Raw genomic sequence first — 17,395 nt, 5'->3', positions numbered from 1 at the left:
CAGCCTTAAGGTGGCTTTTGGTTTTACCCCTGCCCCAATCATTGTGGATATCACTTTTTTTTTTTTTTTTTTTTTCCTTTCCTGCAAAGCATCAAGTAAAGTAAACTAAACCCAGCCAATTTCAAATATTTCTCCCTCATTCCTAAGAACTCTGTGCACTGGAAGTGCTGGCAGTTTAGGAAATCATAGGATAACTTTGGCTGAAAGAACCTTAAGAATTCTCTAGTCTAACCTGTTGCTTGGCTGTTCTCAGAGTTAAAAAGCTTTTTTTTATTTCCTTTCTGTTCATGCTCATCCCTTATCCTTTCAGCATGTATCACCCTGAACAGCCTGGTTCCATCTTCTTGAAAACTGCTTTGTCACTATTGGAAGGTTGCCATTACATTCCCCTGAAGACTTCTTTTCTCCAGGCTTCATCAATGCAAATAGCTCCAGACTGTCCCCACAGGCCAAGTGTTCCAAACCCTGACAATTTTGGCAGACCCAATACATTCACTCCAGTTTACAGGAGCCTTTCTTGTACTGGAGGTTCCAAAATTGGATGCAGTGTAGATAGGATTGTTCAGCTGAGTTGAGGGGCATAATCATTTCACTCAATCTATCAGGCTCTGCTCTTGTCAGTGTAGCACAGAATGCCAGTGCTCTTGTTCCTAGGGCACGCTGCAGGCTCATGCCCTGCTTGTTGCTACACAGGAGCTCAGGTCCTTTTACACAGAGCTACATCCCAGGCATCCAGGGCCTTTCCTGCTGTGCTGCACATGGCTCTTCCTCAAGCCCAGGACTCTGCACTTGTCCTTGTTGAATATAGTAACATTTCTGTCAGCTTATTCCTTCAACCTGACCACGTTCTCCAGAATGGCAGTCCCATCCTTGAGTCTAAAGATTGTTCATGCCCAGTCTAGTGTTATCTTCAAAGCTGACAAGAATGCACTTGTCACCTCTCCAAGTCATTGGTAAAGATGGACAGGTCCCAGCAAAGACCCCAGCAGGATTTCTCTCTTTATGGGCCTCCAGGCAGAGTACAATCCATTAAGCACTATGATATGCTTTAAGAAAGTTCAGAATAAAAACATTCATCAAGTTTGGCACAGATGTGAAGATATCTATATCGCGACCAAAACTGAACTGCCTACAGAGCTTCTGATGCAGAATTACTTCAGTATTTCACAGTTTAATATGACTTCCTTTGGCAGACCACGGGCACTATCACTGAAACCAGTCTTCAGCCCAAACAGTCACTGACTGGAGTTCAGATTCTAATGTCTATGTAGCTCATCCCTATAGTGGTTTTACTTGGATGACATTTACTTCTGTCCCATTGTGTTTGCTGTTATCATCTACTTGTTGAGCATCATCACTGGCAATAATAAAAATGATGGAGGAAGAGCTGAATGTCACTTTCTTCTTGGGCCTGTCCCCTACTTTCTGAGACATCACTATTGGTCGTATTGGTTTGACATTCCCTGCTCCTGAAGGCTCTTTCATGGTCCTCTGGAATCTCATCAAGCGAAAGCACAGGAGTTGCAAAAGGCATTGTCGAAACTGCAAGAGGAAATAAACAGAATGAAATTACAACTTGTAACTATGTGCTCACTATTATGTATGATCCAGTGAAGAGAGTAATATAATAAGTTGCTCAAAATAACCAATTTCTCCTTATCCCCTCTTTGTTCTCAGTTGGTTTCAATTTTGTAATGAACACAGTGGCGTTTTAGCAAGCACTTTTCCCCCACACACCCAAGAGGACATAGGATGACACAGCTAGCAGAGGTACTAAAATGCAATTTCATATTTTACCAGTGCTCTGCAATCAATAAAGAACAAAAGGACTCAGCCTCAGAACATGCCAGGTATTGTTCCATCTGAGTATTTAAAAAATTACAAATTTCATTGAGCAGGGGAAAAATATTCTCAGAAGCACTTCATCAGAGGACACAGAAAGAAGGAACAAAGGGCAAAGGGGAATTAAATGAAGGTGAAGTTTCCCATTTACATTACTCAAGGGATTGGAATTTTAACAAAATCACTGAATAACAATGTAAAATAAAACTTCAGAAGTCAGCAATGCAAAACTAAAATGTTCCCTTTGAACAGGGAAGTCTTTCAGCTTCAGATTAGACGTCACTATTGACACAGGTAGTCTGTTCTACATTGAGACAAAAAAATGCAAGATATTCAGTGAAAACTCTCATCAATAAACAAAACGATTTCAGAAGCAGCATTGTTCTAAACGCTTCAGATATGGTCTCACCTTCACAAAGCAAAGTATTCAAGTATGAGGGCTTATAAGATGCATCCATTCAGTAGTTCCATATCTGTGCACATCTAAATCTCAAGTATGACCACCTGGGGAAATTTTCTGCTTTTACAAGAAATATGTCAGCATCTTCTTTTAACTCACAATAAGGCATGCCGGGAGTGCTCTTGGAGAGCACTTGAAACACAAAGAAAACAAACAAACAAAAAGCACACCAAAAACACCCAAACACCTTTTCTCTGGAAAAGTAGTAGGACATCCTTCTCAGCTACCTTCCAGTTAGCGGTTTTAAGGATTACTCTATATTATCCTACACTGTCAATGACTTTGTTTCTCTAGCAAAATACAATAAACTCTCTAGCAAATCAGTTTGGAACAAGGTTTTTAATAAGAAATTAATCCTACTCCGATATGGGAAGGCAGTAGATCTTGTTGGGAAGGGAACCTAAAAAGACAAGGAAAGGTGATCTGAAGCTATGTGAAAACACAGCAGAATGGTAATACGGAGGCCCTGAATATTTCAGAGTTAATGTGGTACTTCTGAATAGCATTGAAGCATAGATCAGATTTAAGAAGGTCCTAACAGTGAAGAATTGTTTTCTCATTCCCAAATTACCCCAGAAGACAAGCAAAAATATTACCACTTTGGTCTTAATCTGAAATTAGAGGTAAGAGAAAAGTACTTCTAGAGGCAACTCCAGTATAAACGCTTAGCTGATTCATTCTTTTCCTGGCTATGATTTTACTGGAATTTGTATCTGGTACTGATTTGATTTGCTTCTGGGTATCAGAACCTAGAAAATCTTGATTAAATTAAACAAATCAGTCTGACATCTGTGTACAGTGCTAGAGCCACCATATTTAAATCACTCAATTGATAATACTCTTTTGGAATATGATTGTTGTCAAGGTTCTAAATGAAGTTCAACAGTTCTACAACCCCTTTCCTCCCTCTCCACCCCTGGAGTTTAGCAACCCATATCCCAGGCCAGCTCCAATATCCTCCTGTACCTACCTTTCTACTCATGAAGATGTAGATGACTGGATTATAAGCAGTACTTGATTTGGCAAAGAAAGATGGGATGATAGCTACTGTGGGAGTTACAAGGTTGCTATAGCCATACGTTACTAGGAGGGAGACAACTGCATAAGGCATCCAACAAATAAGGAAGGTAGAGATCATTAAGAAACACATTTTAGCCACTTTCTTTTCATATTTTAGAAGTTTAATCACTTGAGAAGTCTGAAAATCTTCCACACATCGAAGCTGTAAAAGACAAAGGGAAATGTTAAAGTAAAATCACTGAACAGTTCCATTTATATTTATAAAAAACCAGTTCACTAACAGTTTTAGGCATACATGGCTATATGCTCATTTTATGAACTGCAGCTCTTCTGAAAGCTTGCATCGTGCTTCCCAGACTTTTACTGTGTATATTAAGTATATAAAAACTTCAGAGATCTAACTTTCTTTAATCCATTAACATGAACACATTTGGTTTATATTTACTGGTCCTTTGTTTGAAAACTTAGGTGAGACTGCAATTTTTTTTTTCTTTCCTCTAAAGACTGCTTATGACAATAGGATAAATAGATTTCTTCTCTGCCGCTTAGTTTTTCACTCTGAAATTATAAAATCTCCAAAGCAGAATTCTAGGCAGCCGGTTCCCAAAGTCATCTGAGTTAATGTGATTAAGATGCAGAAAAATGGGACATGTATGTGAATGTGCTTTGCAAGAGCTGTCGGCCTTGCTGTTACTGTTGATCACAAACTTGAACAACATCATTAGACTTATTATCCACACAATATGAAACACTAATACTTTCTAATACCTGAAGATCTGGCCTGAACATGGAAAGCTTGTTTAACAGGGCTTGGAATAATTTTACACGATTATCCTTTCAAGGACAACAAGGAGGAGAGAGAAATAGTTATTTAATGATAAGAACTGCAACTAAAGTTCTCTTCTATCTCTTTTTAAGGAAGGATCTGTCACTGATTGAAGCACGAACAGTTCCCTAACCTGACATTTATCTATAACTTGCTGCCCAGTAAAATGACTTAGCAAATAGATTTTGGTAGTTCTAGGTTGATTCTCCTTCAACTCTACACCCTTTCTAATGGTTCTTGACATAGCTAAAAATCAAGGTCTTGAAACGTGAACAGGAAGTTAGAATGTAAACTTAGGCTATGATCCAAATTTGATATACAATATCAGCATTTCACTGAAAATATTTCATTCACAGAAGTCTTACTTCCACCAACTTACCATTCTTACTGCATATAGAATATGGCCGTAGCAATAGGCCATGATCACAACAGGTGCTACCAGACAGCCCAGGAAAAAAAGTAGCACAAAGGAAGTATCATTAGGATCCTTTGACTTCCAGTCCATTGAGCAACCTAATCCATGAATTTCCAGTGTGTATCTGTTCCAGCCCAAAAGAGGTGCTCCAGTCCAGGCTAATGAATAAAGCCAAATGTATGTGATAGCCCGCCAAGACCAAGAGAAGTCAATCACTTTTGCATGGACTACTCGAATGTAGCGTTCATAGGCAAGAACAGTGAGAGTCATAATTGAAACAATTCCTGTAAGAGAAGGAAAATTAATTAAATCATACACAAACACTGTATATTGGACTGAAGTTCTCTGATAACTTTGTAGCAAATGAAACATTTAATTTAAAACTAACTGGCTCATATTATGAATCTAACATCAATAAGCTTTTCTGATGACAACTCTGTAATCACTATCTACTAACTCAAACAGATCCTCTTACTTCAGAACTACTCAGAGCAGGGCACTGCATATGGCCCATTATGGTGGGCAAGAAAAGAAAGCAGAACAAGCAAAACGAAAGAGCAAGAGAGTACTTTTCCCTAAACATTAGTTTATTATTGAGGGCTCATGCTCCCACGTTCTGGGATTCCTTCCTTCCCTCCTTCCTTCCTTTCTCTTTTTCATCTTTTAAGAAAAAGCTTTCACATCAAAATGCAAGAACTAACAATAACAAAACCTATTAGGAATCCAAGCAATTCAGAGTCAAGACTTAGGTCAACGGAAGCATCCAAGAACTGGAAGCACTGAAATATACCTGCAATGTGAACAAAATAACTAGCAGAACTCCAGATTCTTTACAGATTTCATAGAAGTCTTTCTGTTCCAAAAAACAACTGCCAAAGCAAAGTGTTACATTGCTGAAGGAGTTCTGTCTGGAAGAGATCCGGTTATTTTGTGCATCCCTTTCTATCTTGCTGCGACCATAAAAATAGCATAGTCTTATTTCAATTATTATTTCTGCATTCTTGTCCTTTTCTGTCCACTTCTAATACACTACACACTTAATTTGTCAGGACAGAAATGATGTGTCATTTCCAGTTCTTAGAACTATTCTATGCAGACACTTTTATAATTTAATGAAGTCAAAGTAATTCTGTCTTGATTAGAATATAAGAAATTCAGTTTGAGTGGTCTGTGAAATTTAATGATCAAGGACAAATCTTCTCATTATACACATGTCAGTAAGCTTAAATATGTATGATTCAGACACCATACACGCAGCCTTTTGAACAACACAATCTACACACAAAAGTCTTTCACAGCACTGAATATATTCAAGTGTGTACGTTTTATCTAAAAAAAAGCATGAGTGTTTATCACACATACACACAGTGTTTCAATTCTGCAACTGCATTCATATCAGTCATAATACATATTTACACAGCTATGAGAAGGTTAAATGTGCAGATCTGCTAAAAAGAGAATAATCATTATATTCATCAAAAACCATCAAAGGATATCATAAATTTCTCATCTCACTTTGAAAAAGTGTAAGCATTAAGCAATACAAATTTACAATAGTGTCTTTAAGCATCAGCAATGTGAATTTTAGGGAGACAAGTACGAATAAAAAAAATCTAGGGAAATATTTAATCTGTTGATAGTATGCTGGCTTTGCTGATTAACTGAGTACCTCATAAGACACGCTTTAAGATCTCTATTAGAAAAGTTGCTTTATTCTGCAAGTATTAAGGATCTTTTTCATTTTAAAAAGGTTACGAGTTCAAAAAGCTTTCTTGATTAACAACATTAACACTCTAATGGAAAATGTGACACCATTGTTACTGCTCATCATGAAATGAAACAATTAACTTCCCAAAATTTTAATTATATACATTTTTTTGTCAGTGTTATCTTTAAACTTTCAGCACAAAGAAAAGTAGATCTTGCTGGACATGCAGAAAGGAAGGTCTATTGATTTCATAGTTTTGTATAGTTTAATTTTTTCTTGTGCAAGTCATTGCTGTATGAGTTTCTTTTTCACGGCTTTAAAGAGAAACTGGTTTATAAAATGTGAACATGAAGGTTTCTGAAAGACTTGAGGTTTTTCTTTTCTGTATTTCTTTTGTTTGTTTTTTAATTAAGCTGATAGAAAGTTCTTTATGGCAGCATCCCTATCCAAGACCTAGTATACTGAAAATGGCATGAAGGATTTGGAACTAAGCAAGATCTTAGCAGGAATTAGAAAATAACAGAATTATATATGTGATATTCTATGCTGTTATACCCATATAGGTGAATGCTTTCTACAAATAAATGTAGTCTACTTCCTGAGCACAAGGTAAGGTAAGATCACCTCCCAGTGCTCTGTACACAAAGACCAGGAATTATAAAATTTTACCTGATGGGTAACAAAATCATCCACAGACGTGGTTATGGAGGAGAAGTCACATCATTCAACTCTAGGCAAAGTTAGGTTATCTGGTGTATGAGGCTTTGTTTGTGAACAATGTAGAGCAAGAGGATTCTGCCTCACAGTATGGTAGGGCAGAATTCCTAATTTAATCGCTCGGTCTGCATCACTTCTTTCTGTTCCATTAGAAGCTCAGGGACATCAAGATGATAAATAAGGTACCTACAACATCAATTAACAAGTAGCGCCCCCATATACACTTAATGCTTTACATATGTATTTATATGCAAGCACTGAATTTGGCAATGACAAAATCAGTAGCACACATACTTAGCTGAACAATCTGAAAGCACAGGTGTTCAGTTCAGCATGAGTAATTTACTGAGTCCTTGACATTTTCAAGAAAGCCACTGGAAGTTCAGTATCCCTAACAAGTGGAACTTGCACATAGTTCTCCAAATAGTTTCAGTTCAAGCCTGAAGCCAGTACTCCTAAAAAGGAAACTTGAGTTTTCTACCAGAAAAAGGAAACTTGTTAGCCAATGTGTACTGAAATGCAAGTGCTGACTTTCTGGGTATTTGGGAAGGGTCTGATGACATAAGGCACATAATGCCAGTCAGAGCATATCCGGTTACATTCCTCTCTTTGGTGCTGGATCTCTACTATAACACAGCATACAAAGTGGTCAAAGTAGTTACCACAAAAAAGAAAGTTTGAAACAAAATGCATTTCAGGATACATCAACATGTAGAGAATTTTGTCCTACAAAAGTCCTATGTGCAGTGGAGCCATGCCTGCCTATTTGTGGGTAGATGATAAGCAGAAATAACCGTAAAAAAAGGAATACCAAGATCTGCTCTGAAGTGGTATGTTTTATCATTCCATAACTTGCCCACTCTCACTGAGGTGCTCTCTGTGGTGCATGTGCATTGCACAGGGCTGGTAGCACCCAGGGAGTTCCTGAGCCAGGGCAGCTCCAGGGGAAACAGAACTTCATCAGGAGCCAGCAGTGTTCAGAAGGTGAGTTTGGGGCCCCCACCCAACTACAGATGAATTCTTAATATTGATATCTCTATCTTGAATCTAGCTACGATTCAATGCAGTCAAATTACAAAAAGATTCCAGGACTTACCTTCCACCTGTTCTCTAGCATTCACGTATTCTTTAACTATTCATAAGCTCAACCACAGAGGCTGGCAAGTACATGTCTGCAGATGCTTTAGAAACTATCCTTAGTATTGATGGTATCATTTATAAGACTACATATCCTGTGAGGTTAAGCCTTCCTGGTGCTTGGGGGCAGCAGAAGGTTATTCGTTGTCCTCAATATCTCACAAATGGCTACATGCATCTGTTACTTAACTTTATGTTGGCTAGTCAGACTTTCTGTAGATTCTCTTTTACAGATAACACTGCAGAATGGATCATTTCTTTCAAAGGCTAGATCCATGGCACTTCAGATATCAAGTAAATGGAATATTCTTCAGGTATGCAACACGTCTGTCCTAATGCCACAATTCTCCCCTAGTGCTGAGCTGGCAGTTTGAGTGGAACAATATCCATGTGGAGCAGCAGGAACAGTCAGCTGACTCTTAGAACTCGTAGCTGTTAATGCAGTAAAGAAAGGAACTCTACACATACTTTTACGCAGAACAGGCACACATAGGAAAAAAAAATTCACACAAGGGTTGCTCTGAAAGTAATACCTCCTATGTGGCCCATGATGTCAAATGTAGATGGCGGTACGACAGTAGAGGCTGAAACCTTCCTGCCAATATTCCCTCACATGCTGTTGCTGTGTAACAGATGGCAGCAAAGACACAGTCTGACAGAATGGCATCTGACATGGAAGCGCATATGAAGCAAAGGAGTGTCACTGAATTCCTCCATGCAGACAAAACGGCACCCACTGACATTCACTGACACTTGCTGAATGTCCGTGGACACCAAACAGTGGATGTGACCACAGTGAGGCAATGGGTGGTGCATTTCAGCAGAGGCAATAGTGACACTAAAGACAAGCCACGTTCTGGATGGCCATACACAGCTGCCGCACCACAAAATGAAAATGCCTATTGTAACCACTGAATGCAAAGGTGTTACTTAGATCAAGCCAAATCCTGGCAGGGTTCTGACAAGAGCACCCAGATGCAGGGCTTCTTGTGCAGCCTCCACAGAAATGCAGTGCTTTGCATAATGCCATCCTTTGATTGGGATCAATAGTGGCAATTCTCACCTAGAAAAATCTTTTTAGCCCAGTAGCTACCTGCATCACCTGTGCTCTCACAATGATTCGACTTACCTTACATTTTATTTATGTATGTACATAGCTCCATTTTTTTTTTCCACATATGAATCAGGTTTTGTGGCCCAGCACAGAGGAAAGCACTGAATTTTACTTTTTTTTTTTCCCCCTTTAAGCAGCTTTTCTATAAATGATGTAGATTTCATCCTGAATGAGTTTTACATTTTAATATAATGAAGTATATACTGATTAAGTGTTTAAAAAAAAAAGCATTACAGAAAGCCATTATGGATATTACTTGGGTATTAATCCCTGGTATGAGAAACTGCACTTTTTTTTTTTTTTCAAGCAAAGTAGGGAAATATGAAAATTCAATTCTTTAATTCTCTTAACAAAACATGCATTTAAAAATTTTAAATGTTTTTTAACTGAAAGTATTTATTCTCTTCCAAGACTAGGGCTCGATATTCTGAAGATAGATTTAATTTACTAGCAAATCAGAGAATCCCAAACTCCTTCTGGAAGACTTGACTAACCAGTATTTACAGATAATATTCCTCTGATTTATAGATTTATAGATTTTAGAACACTTCTTTCCCTAAGTACAAATTATAAATGCTCTGCATCAAGGAATTACAGATACTAGTTTTAAATCTGAATTAAACCTACAATTACATTGGTATGAGAGGAGTCACTCTCATTTAAATAGCGTATGTCAAACATAGTAGAACAAGAGTCTTTCTGTTTCAGCTATTAACATGCAATCTCTACGTTGCAGCCGTTCCTCTTCTCCAGTAGGTGAGCTGAAAATAAAAAACAGCTCACTACTCCTTACCAATTAAAACCAAAAAAAAAAAAAAAAAAAAAAAAAACATTACTTTCCTACTGAAATACTGCATTTGGTGTAGATTTCTTCACTTCTCTCTTTTCTATACCCTTTTTCCAGAAGTCACATTACTCTTGATAAATCATGAAATACCTCCAGCTACACAGTGTAAGTCATCGTGGAGAAAAGCTCAACAGAGTGCCAAAGAGTGAGACTAAACCTGGAGTACTGTGTTTCAGTTTTGGGCTGAGTCTTAGGAGGAACAGCTGAGGTTCAGGTTGAATATGAGGAAAAAATTACTCTCCAGAAGAGTGGTCAGGCACTGGAAAGGGCTGCCCAGAGAGGTGGTAGAGTCACTGTCCATGGAAGTGTTCAAGAAGCATTTAAATGTTGTACTAAGGAACGTGGTTTAGTGGGGAAGTATTGGCAGCAGGTGAATGGCTGGACTGAATGATTTTGAAGGTCTTTTCCAATCTTGGTGATTCTACAACTCTTTGTTTCTATGATCCATCCGATCTTCAGTGTATCATTCCATACAATGCGTGTATACTCTAACTTTCTAAATCTTAATTAGAACAAAATATTGTGACACCTTTCAGATGGACTGAGCAGCTTTACAAGAGAACTACAACCTAATGCAGCAATGAGGTTCACTTCTAAGACAGTCAAAGTCTTTTGTCAAAGAACACATTACCATTCCTATTCTTGCAACAAATTTTAACTGCAGTCCAATCTAGGCAGGCAAAAATCACTTCTTCTGGACTGAACAGACTTGAAAGTGTATTTTATATACATCTGAAGTATAAAAGTACAGCAGAATTAATCACCTCCTCCACACCGAGTCCTGCAAGCAATTAGTTCACCACAAACAAATTGCTAATGCAGAAGGCATGCTGATCAAGTCTCCAGCTGTCTGTAACACAAGATCCTAAAACCCTCTGCCAAGTAACAAAATGCTTTTACTGATATTAAATCAGTGCACGTAACATATATTGGTAATGCAAAATGGTGTTACATGGTAGCATTCTTTCACAGCATGTAGAAACAAAATAGATAAACCTGGAGATGCACACATCATGTTCTGCAACAGTCACTATCATTTAAAAATCTTATTTGTGAAGAGCCAATAGATGCCGATAAAGATTATTATGCTCTTAGCCAGTTATTCTGCAACTGAAATACTTCAGGTAAAGGGGGAACCATGCCTATTAAATAAGACATTTGGGTGTATTTAACTGTCAAGTTTCTTTTCTCACTCTTAGACCCAAAACTCTACACTCTCAATGACACAAAACCTTCGAAGTGTGAGTTGTGTAACATAATCGGACCTAGAGATTACACAGATCTCTACTACTTGCAGCTTGGTTGACTACTATAGACAGGAAAAGATTTACAAACTGTTACACCCAGAGAGGGGGGCAGGCTCAGTGGCACCAGTATTGAACTGACTGCACAACTCTACAGAAAGTTGAATCCCACAGATTAAACGTCACTTAACTGAGTACCTATTTTATTCCATCAGGATGGTGCACCTGTTAAAAAATAAGTGTCTGAACTCAGTAAACTACGCTAGATGGGGATTATTATCCAAGACACACTACCACGTCATCGAAACTTAAACTTGCCAGTACTCATTTTCCTCTGGTACATGGAGTGCTGAGAATGGCTATGCAGTGGCATATGGAAGCTCTTTTCATGATCTCTGCTGTGATGATACAAGCACCTAAACTACAGCTTGTCTCACATGTAGTAAGTCGCAATTTTCACAAAAAAAAAACAAAGCAGAAATTGCTACATAGGCTTGCACAGTGATGAAGTTATGATAATGCATAAGTAACTATTGCAAGGAACGCAAAAATAGCTGTGTATCCCTAGACAGACAAACAATCTGTAGCTGTTACTTCCTTCTCAACTGAAAAGTTTCAAAATGTCTAAGCTTGCTTACAGAGCCTACAGCTCTCACATGCTTCCAGTCTTTCAGACTGGCTGGTACAATCAGAAGCACTTTTGCAAAGGTAATTCTCGTAATATCGGTGATTCTCGGGTGCAAAGTTTCTATGACAGATGCAGAGAGGGCTCTCAAAACAAACAGGTTTCATCATGACTTAACAAAGACTGCTGAAAAAGCAAATGCTACCACTTTATTTTAACCACATGCTCTATCTGCAACATTATAGGTGACAAAAATACAGCTGCACGATAACGACTTTCAAAATGAATCCTAATTTTGGATTATTAGCTACAGTAATTGGAAAGAATCTGATTTTCAACATTTGTTGAGAAAAAACTCTGAGTTTAAAACGAAAGTCACAACTATTCTAAAGTAGCTTTAATCACGTATTCTAAACGATTTCATAGTCAGTCTAAATTGTTGAAAACCTAACTTGCTCAAGACTGAAGTGCTATAAAATCAATAGTGAATATAATTCCACTATTTGAAATTGTTTCCATTCACTTTCTCAAGGAAGCAGTTTGAATTCATCACTTGAATAATACTGTGACCAGAAGAAGTCAAATGCAGAGGTAGGATAGGGTCTGCAACTCAGCATGATAACAAGTTATTAGAACAAGCTGCAGTAACAGGCATAGAAGTGGTAGTGCTTTTCAGCCCTATACATCTCAAATCTAAAAGCTTTCCTCCCAATTCTCATCTATACATCAGCTACAGACTCTGCAACTATTTCTGGAAGGCATGTCCTTATGAGGAAAGGCTAAGGACACTTGGGTTGACTAGTTCGCAGAAACGTAGGCCAAGAAGTGACATTGCTCTCAAGTCCCTGAGGAGGAAACCAATGCTGGAAACCAATACAGGAAATAGCAACCAAATGGAAACAGCAAAAACCTGTACCAGGGGAGAGTTTCAGAACAATTTCTTTACTACAAGTGTGAACATGGGAACATACTTCCTAGCAAGGTGCTTGATGACCCATGCCTGCCAACATTCAAGAGGAATTTGGATAACAGTCTTTAACTTTTTTGGTTAGCCCTCAAGCTGTCAGGTCATTGGACTCAATTTTTTTTTTAGGACCTTTTCATCTGAACTATTCTAACTGCAGAAGTCAGTTTAGACTGATTTCATGGGTGCTCTGCTAAGGAAAAAAAATAAAATAAAATAAAATAAAATAAAATCAAGAATATAATCACATCACATTAAATAAGCAGGTTCTGGTCATTTGGTATGAAATGAGCTGAAATGTGTCCAAATCCAGCAAACAAATATTCACAGCAGTAAAGTAACCTCACAGTATTTGTTATTATGAGTGAATGAACTCCACAGAGATATTTCCCTCCTCTGTATTCTAGAAAGGTCTTCACTAGATCACTCTGGTTTACTGAAGTTCAAAGTTGCAACTATCTTGCTTAGTTAGTAAGGCCTCTACTTTTCTACTTTTAAATGTCAATTTAAGCTGTCAATTTCATCTGATCAGATAGCATCGCTGTATAATCAATGGATATTAAGATGTTATAATCACAAAAAGAACAAGAGTTAGGCAAAATAGACTAAGGTAATAAGAGACAATAAATGGAAGGCTTACCCATATGCTAGGCTCACCTACAAAAAACACCAGAAGAGGGGATCTCCAGATGAAATCCTTCCCTACTGGTAGCCAGCATTTCAATAGGTCTGGGGGGGGTGGAGCCTGGCTCCACCCCTTCCAGCAGCGCAGGTGAATTGCCTTCAGCTGTGCTCCTCTGGCTGACTCATGGCTCGCCTCAGGTGATCAATCAGGGTTCAGGCCATGACTCAGAAGTTCCCATACAGTAGCATTCATGTGCTACACTTAATAACTACTAGTTATGATGCATACAAGATTCCAATATTTTATTTTCCCCCTGCCATCCCTAACCTCAAGAAAATAGTTGACATGGGCTTTTATATACAAAGAGAACTGTATTTTAAGTATAATACCTGAATGAAATCTACAATCAGCCTCTTTAATAACACCAAAATAGAAAAATATCCTTAAGTCATTGCTTTCTTCATAGGCATATTAAAATGGAAAACAGAAGCTGTGGTGACAGTAGTCCAGACAGCAAGTAAGATGCTACCTGCAGGGCATTCTTTTCCCCAGTATTTACATGCCTCTGTTGTCCTACTCAGTTAGGTGTAGAACTATTAATCTTCACTGGCAGAAGAGAACAATCTTTGTATTTCCAGAGGAGAATTTGGAAGTAAAAATGTGGACTTTTCGACTGGAATTAACTTTATTAGGTTAGAGTCAAATTATAATATTCAAGTGAAAATTTTTTATTACTTCATAAGGCAGCTGAACAAAGCAGTGCTCAGGAATACTGGATGCCTGAATTAAGTGGTGTGCTTACTCTCCACTTATATGCGAAAGACTGTACACACAAATATGTACTTTAATACATCAATTAAAAAATTATTTGCACACACTACCTAAGAGGAAAATAATATGACCAGTCAAGCACAAGAGGATGTAATTTTGCAAACAAAAATGCTATTTGGATCATTCGGTAAATAAGATCCATGAATTTTACCTCTTTGGAAATAAGTTTTATATCAAAGCAATGCAAGAAAGCATCAACATGGAATATATAGTGACATAACATATTGCTAAAAACAGAAATGAAAAGTCATGTATGATTGAACATTTCACATCTCATTATTTCTATCTGTTCCAACTTCGGAAGATAAGAGATGATTACCATAGTCTTTTTTCATTGCCCTTACTATGCATCTTATTTTTTGACTCTCTACACAAAATGCCTTCACCAAAAATCCTACGTAAAACATAAAGGATAAAGATAGGAACAGAACAATACGCAACTTCTCTTGCGCAAGCTTAATGTTCAGCTGCCCAGTAGAATCAGCTCCAAGTATCTGAGTGGGCTGACTGACGGAGACAGCCCCATGCTAGCTGGGTTCTCTGGTACTTTCCCTTCTAACCCAAGGAAACAAAATGCACAGTGAAAATTATGCAATGCCAAACCTTGCACAAAGGTCTCACTGCCTCCTGAATGCACCTTGCGTTCCAAGATCCAGCATTTTGGCAGTGCTATCTAGCAGTAGCCAAATCAATCAAGAGGAAGCACGTACCTTCCTCCCAGAAGCCCACCAAAAGCAAACTATTGAGTTATGTGAAGTGAAAGTTATGCAGGAAAACTGCAATTCCTACAAATATATATATATATATATATATATATATAATTTATTTAATTATTTTAACCTGAATAACACCAACTTTCTGTGAGTACACATTGTGTGCATGCACACAGTGACCCACCTCTCATCTACACAGCTCTGCCAGAAAAAAAACAACATTTTGCTAATGACTGAATGCTGCCTTTCACCATTAGAAACATGAATATGTTTTTTACAACATCCTTTGTCAGTAAAAAACTGAATCTATTTCTTTTAACAGATAGCACATCTGTTTAAAACGCAGCTGGGCTGCATCCTCTGCAAATTTCTGTAGAGGGCAAATACAAACTTCAGGAAAGAAAACTGAGACCCATTGTGTGGGTTGCTGGTGGTGGTTGGCTTTTTGTTTATTGGTTTGCTTTTTTAGATGGATGTGCCTCTGTAGCAGCCATATCTCATTTCACAGCAATCAACAATTGCCCAAATACCCCTGTGCCTCACTTGTGGCTGAAAAATCACAGTGAATTTCTCATAAAGGGAAAAAAACCTCAAGGTGCTGCCACGTTTTGAATAGTTTTATAGGTGAAGTCTGAATACAGGGGAGGCTACACCCTTCGCGGTGCAAAATGAGATACTGAGAGCAAGCACTCCGTTTTCTACCAGCTGGAGCTAAAGAAACCGTACATATTCTTTATCCACACACAGTAGCGTTTTCTCGCTGAAAAACAATCTTTTACGCTCACTAAGCCCGTACGGGCACCTCTAACCACGTCCTCGCCGCTCTCCACAGGTTTCCCCTCGCCCCGAGAGGAACCAATTGCTGACCAACTCCGCCCGAGCTCGGCCGCCAGCCCCCCGGGCAGAAGGTGTCTCTCGACGGCCGCCGGGCGGCAGCTCCTCGCGCCGGGGGCGCAACCATCGGGATCCCCGGGAGGGCGGCAGGGAGCGGGAAGGGACCCAGGCCCACAGGGGGTCAGAGGGACGGGAGCGGCGGCACCCACCGAAGAGGCTGTTGCTGAAGCCGTCCCAGACGCAGCCGGCGGCGTCCCACACCCAGCGGCTCCGCAGGCAGGACATGAAGGTGAGGCTGACGCCGCAGACGGACACCAGCAGGTCGCTGAGGCTGATGTTGACGAGGAAGAGGTTGGTGGGCGTGCGGAGCCGCTTGAACTTGTAGTAGAGCACCAGCACCAGCAAGTTGTTGCACACGCCCAGCGTGCCGATGGTGGCGATGAGCAGCGCCAGCAGCTCGTAGGTGCCAGCGCTGAAGAGCGGCCGCTCGCCGGGCACTTCGTGCCCCGCCGCCGCGGGCTGCGAGCGGCTCGTCGCCCCCGTGCCGTTCCCCGAATGCATGGCTCAGCTCATGCCGCTGCCCGGCCGGACCGCGGCCGCTATCCTGGGCGGCAGGAGGAGGAGGAGCGCTCTCCACCTTCCCGCCCACGGAGGGCGCGCCCTTCGCCCCCGGCGTGGCACCTCCCCGGCTTCGCTCTGCCGCTTGCTGCCGTGAGCGGCCCAGACGCGGTTAGCGGGAGGATGCCCCCTGCTTTTGGATGCTCCGCGTGTTTGGGCTCGGTGAGGCTGCCGTCCGTGCGGGGCAGATCTTTCAGCTGTGCTTCAGGAAGATTTAGAAACTGCTAAGCCAATATCCAGATGTTTCACCAGTGAAAGCCCTTACTGTGAAAAATAGTTTACGTTAGGATTGGCTTCTTTTGGTGTGTGCATCTCCTAGTGAGGCGGAGTTAGCAGTCTCTGCTTACACCTGTCTCGGACCGGCGCACAGGAGCAAGGTGCTTCCTGTGGCACTCTGAGGTGGCTGCAAACAGCCGCGGCTGGCAGCGTCCTACCAGGGGTAACCTTGTGGGGCAGGTGGAAACCTTTTTGTCAGATATGAGACAAGCTGTGGCAGGTACTAAAGTTCACACAGCAACCTCACCAATTATTACAGCACTGTTTCTTGCGTGCGTCATGAGAAAATGGCATGCAAACCTTCCTATGCCCACATCTAGCTAGCAGTAGTCTGGGTGCAGTACCAACCTAGCTGTTCTAAATTAGTTGTAGTGTCTCCAAACTTTGCATCTCCCTGAATACGTATCACTGCAATTTTTGCCCAGAGTGGCTTCAGACCTAACACATCATGCCAGAACAAACATCAGTCTTACCCATGGGAAGACTCTCATTTGTTTTCTTTACTAGCTGACCTATGCGTACTGTGATTGGAAAGTTCAGTGTGTGTGCTGGTGTGGACCAGCATTCGTAGGTGTGAGG

The 17,395-nt window shown here is 40.0% G+C and overlaps 1 protein-coding gene across 1 annotated transcript; it reads right to left on the bottom strand.

Moving 5' to 3' along the window:
- Positions 1–1,278: 1,278 nt before the first annotated feature.
- OPN3 (opsin 3) lies at positions 1,279–16,483 on the bottom strand (the record flags this gene model as incomplete). The annotated part of the gene is made up of 4 exons (XM_079550260.1): positions 1,279–1,542; positions 3,273–3,524; positions 4,528–4,847; positions 16,132–16,483. 4 exons carry the CDS (start codon positions 16,481–16,483, stop codon positions 1,279–1,281), a joined length of 1,188 nt encoding a protein of 395 aa, XP_079406386.1.
- Between the last annotated feature and the right edge of the window lie 912 nt (positions 16,484–17,395).

The sequence above is a fragment of the Tetrao urogallus genome (assembly GCF_951394365.1).
Source record: "Tetrao urogallus genome assembly, chromosome: 2".
Lineage (NCBI taxonomy): Eukaryota > Metazoa > Chordata > Aves > Galliformes > Phasianidae > Tetrao > Tetrao urogallus.
The sequence above is the reverse complement of the archived record's forward strand: the minus strand, read 5'-3'. Positions and strand labels throughout refer to the sequence as shown.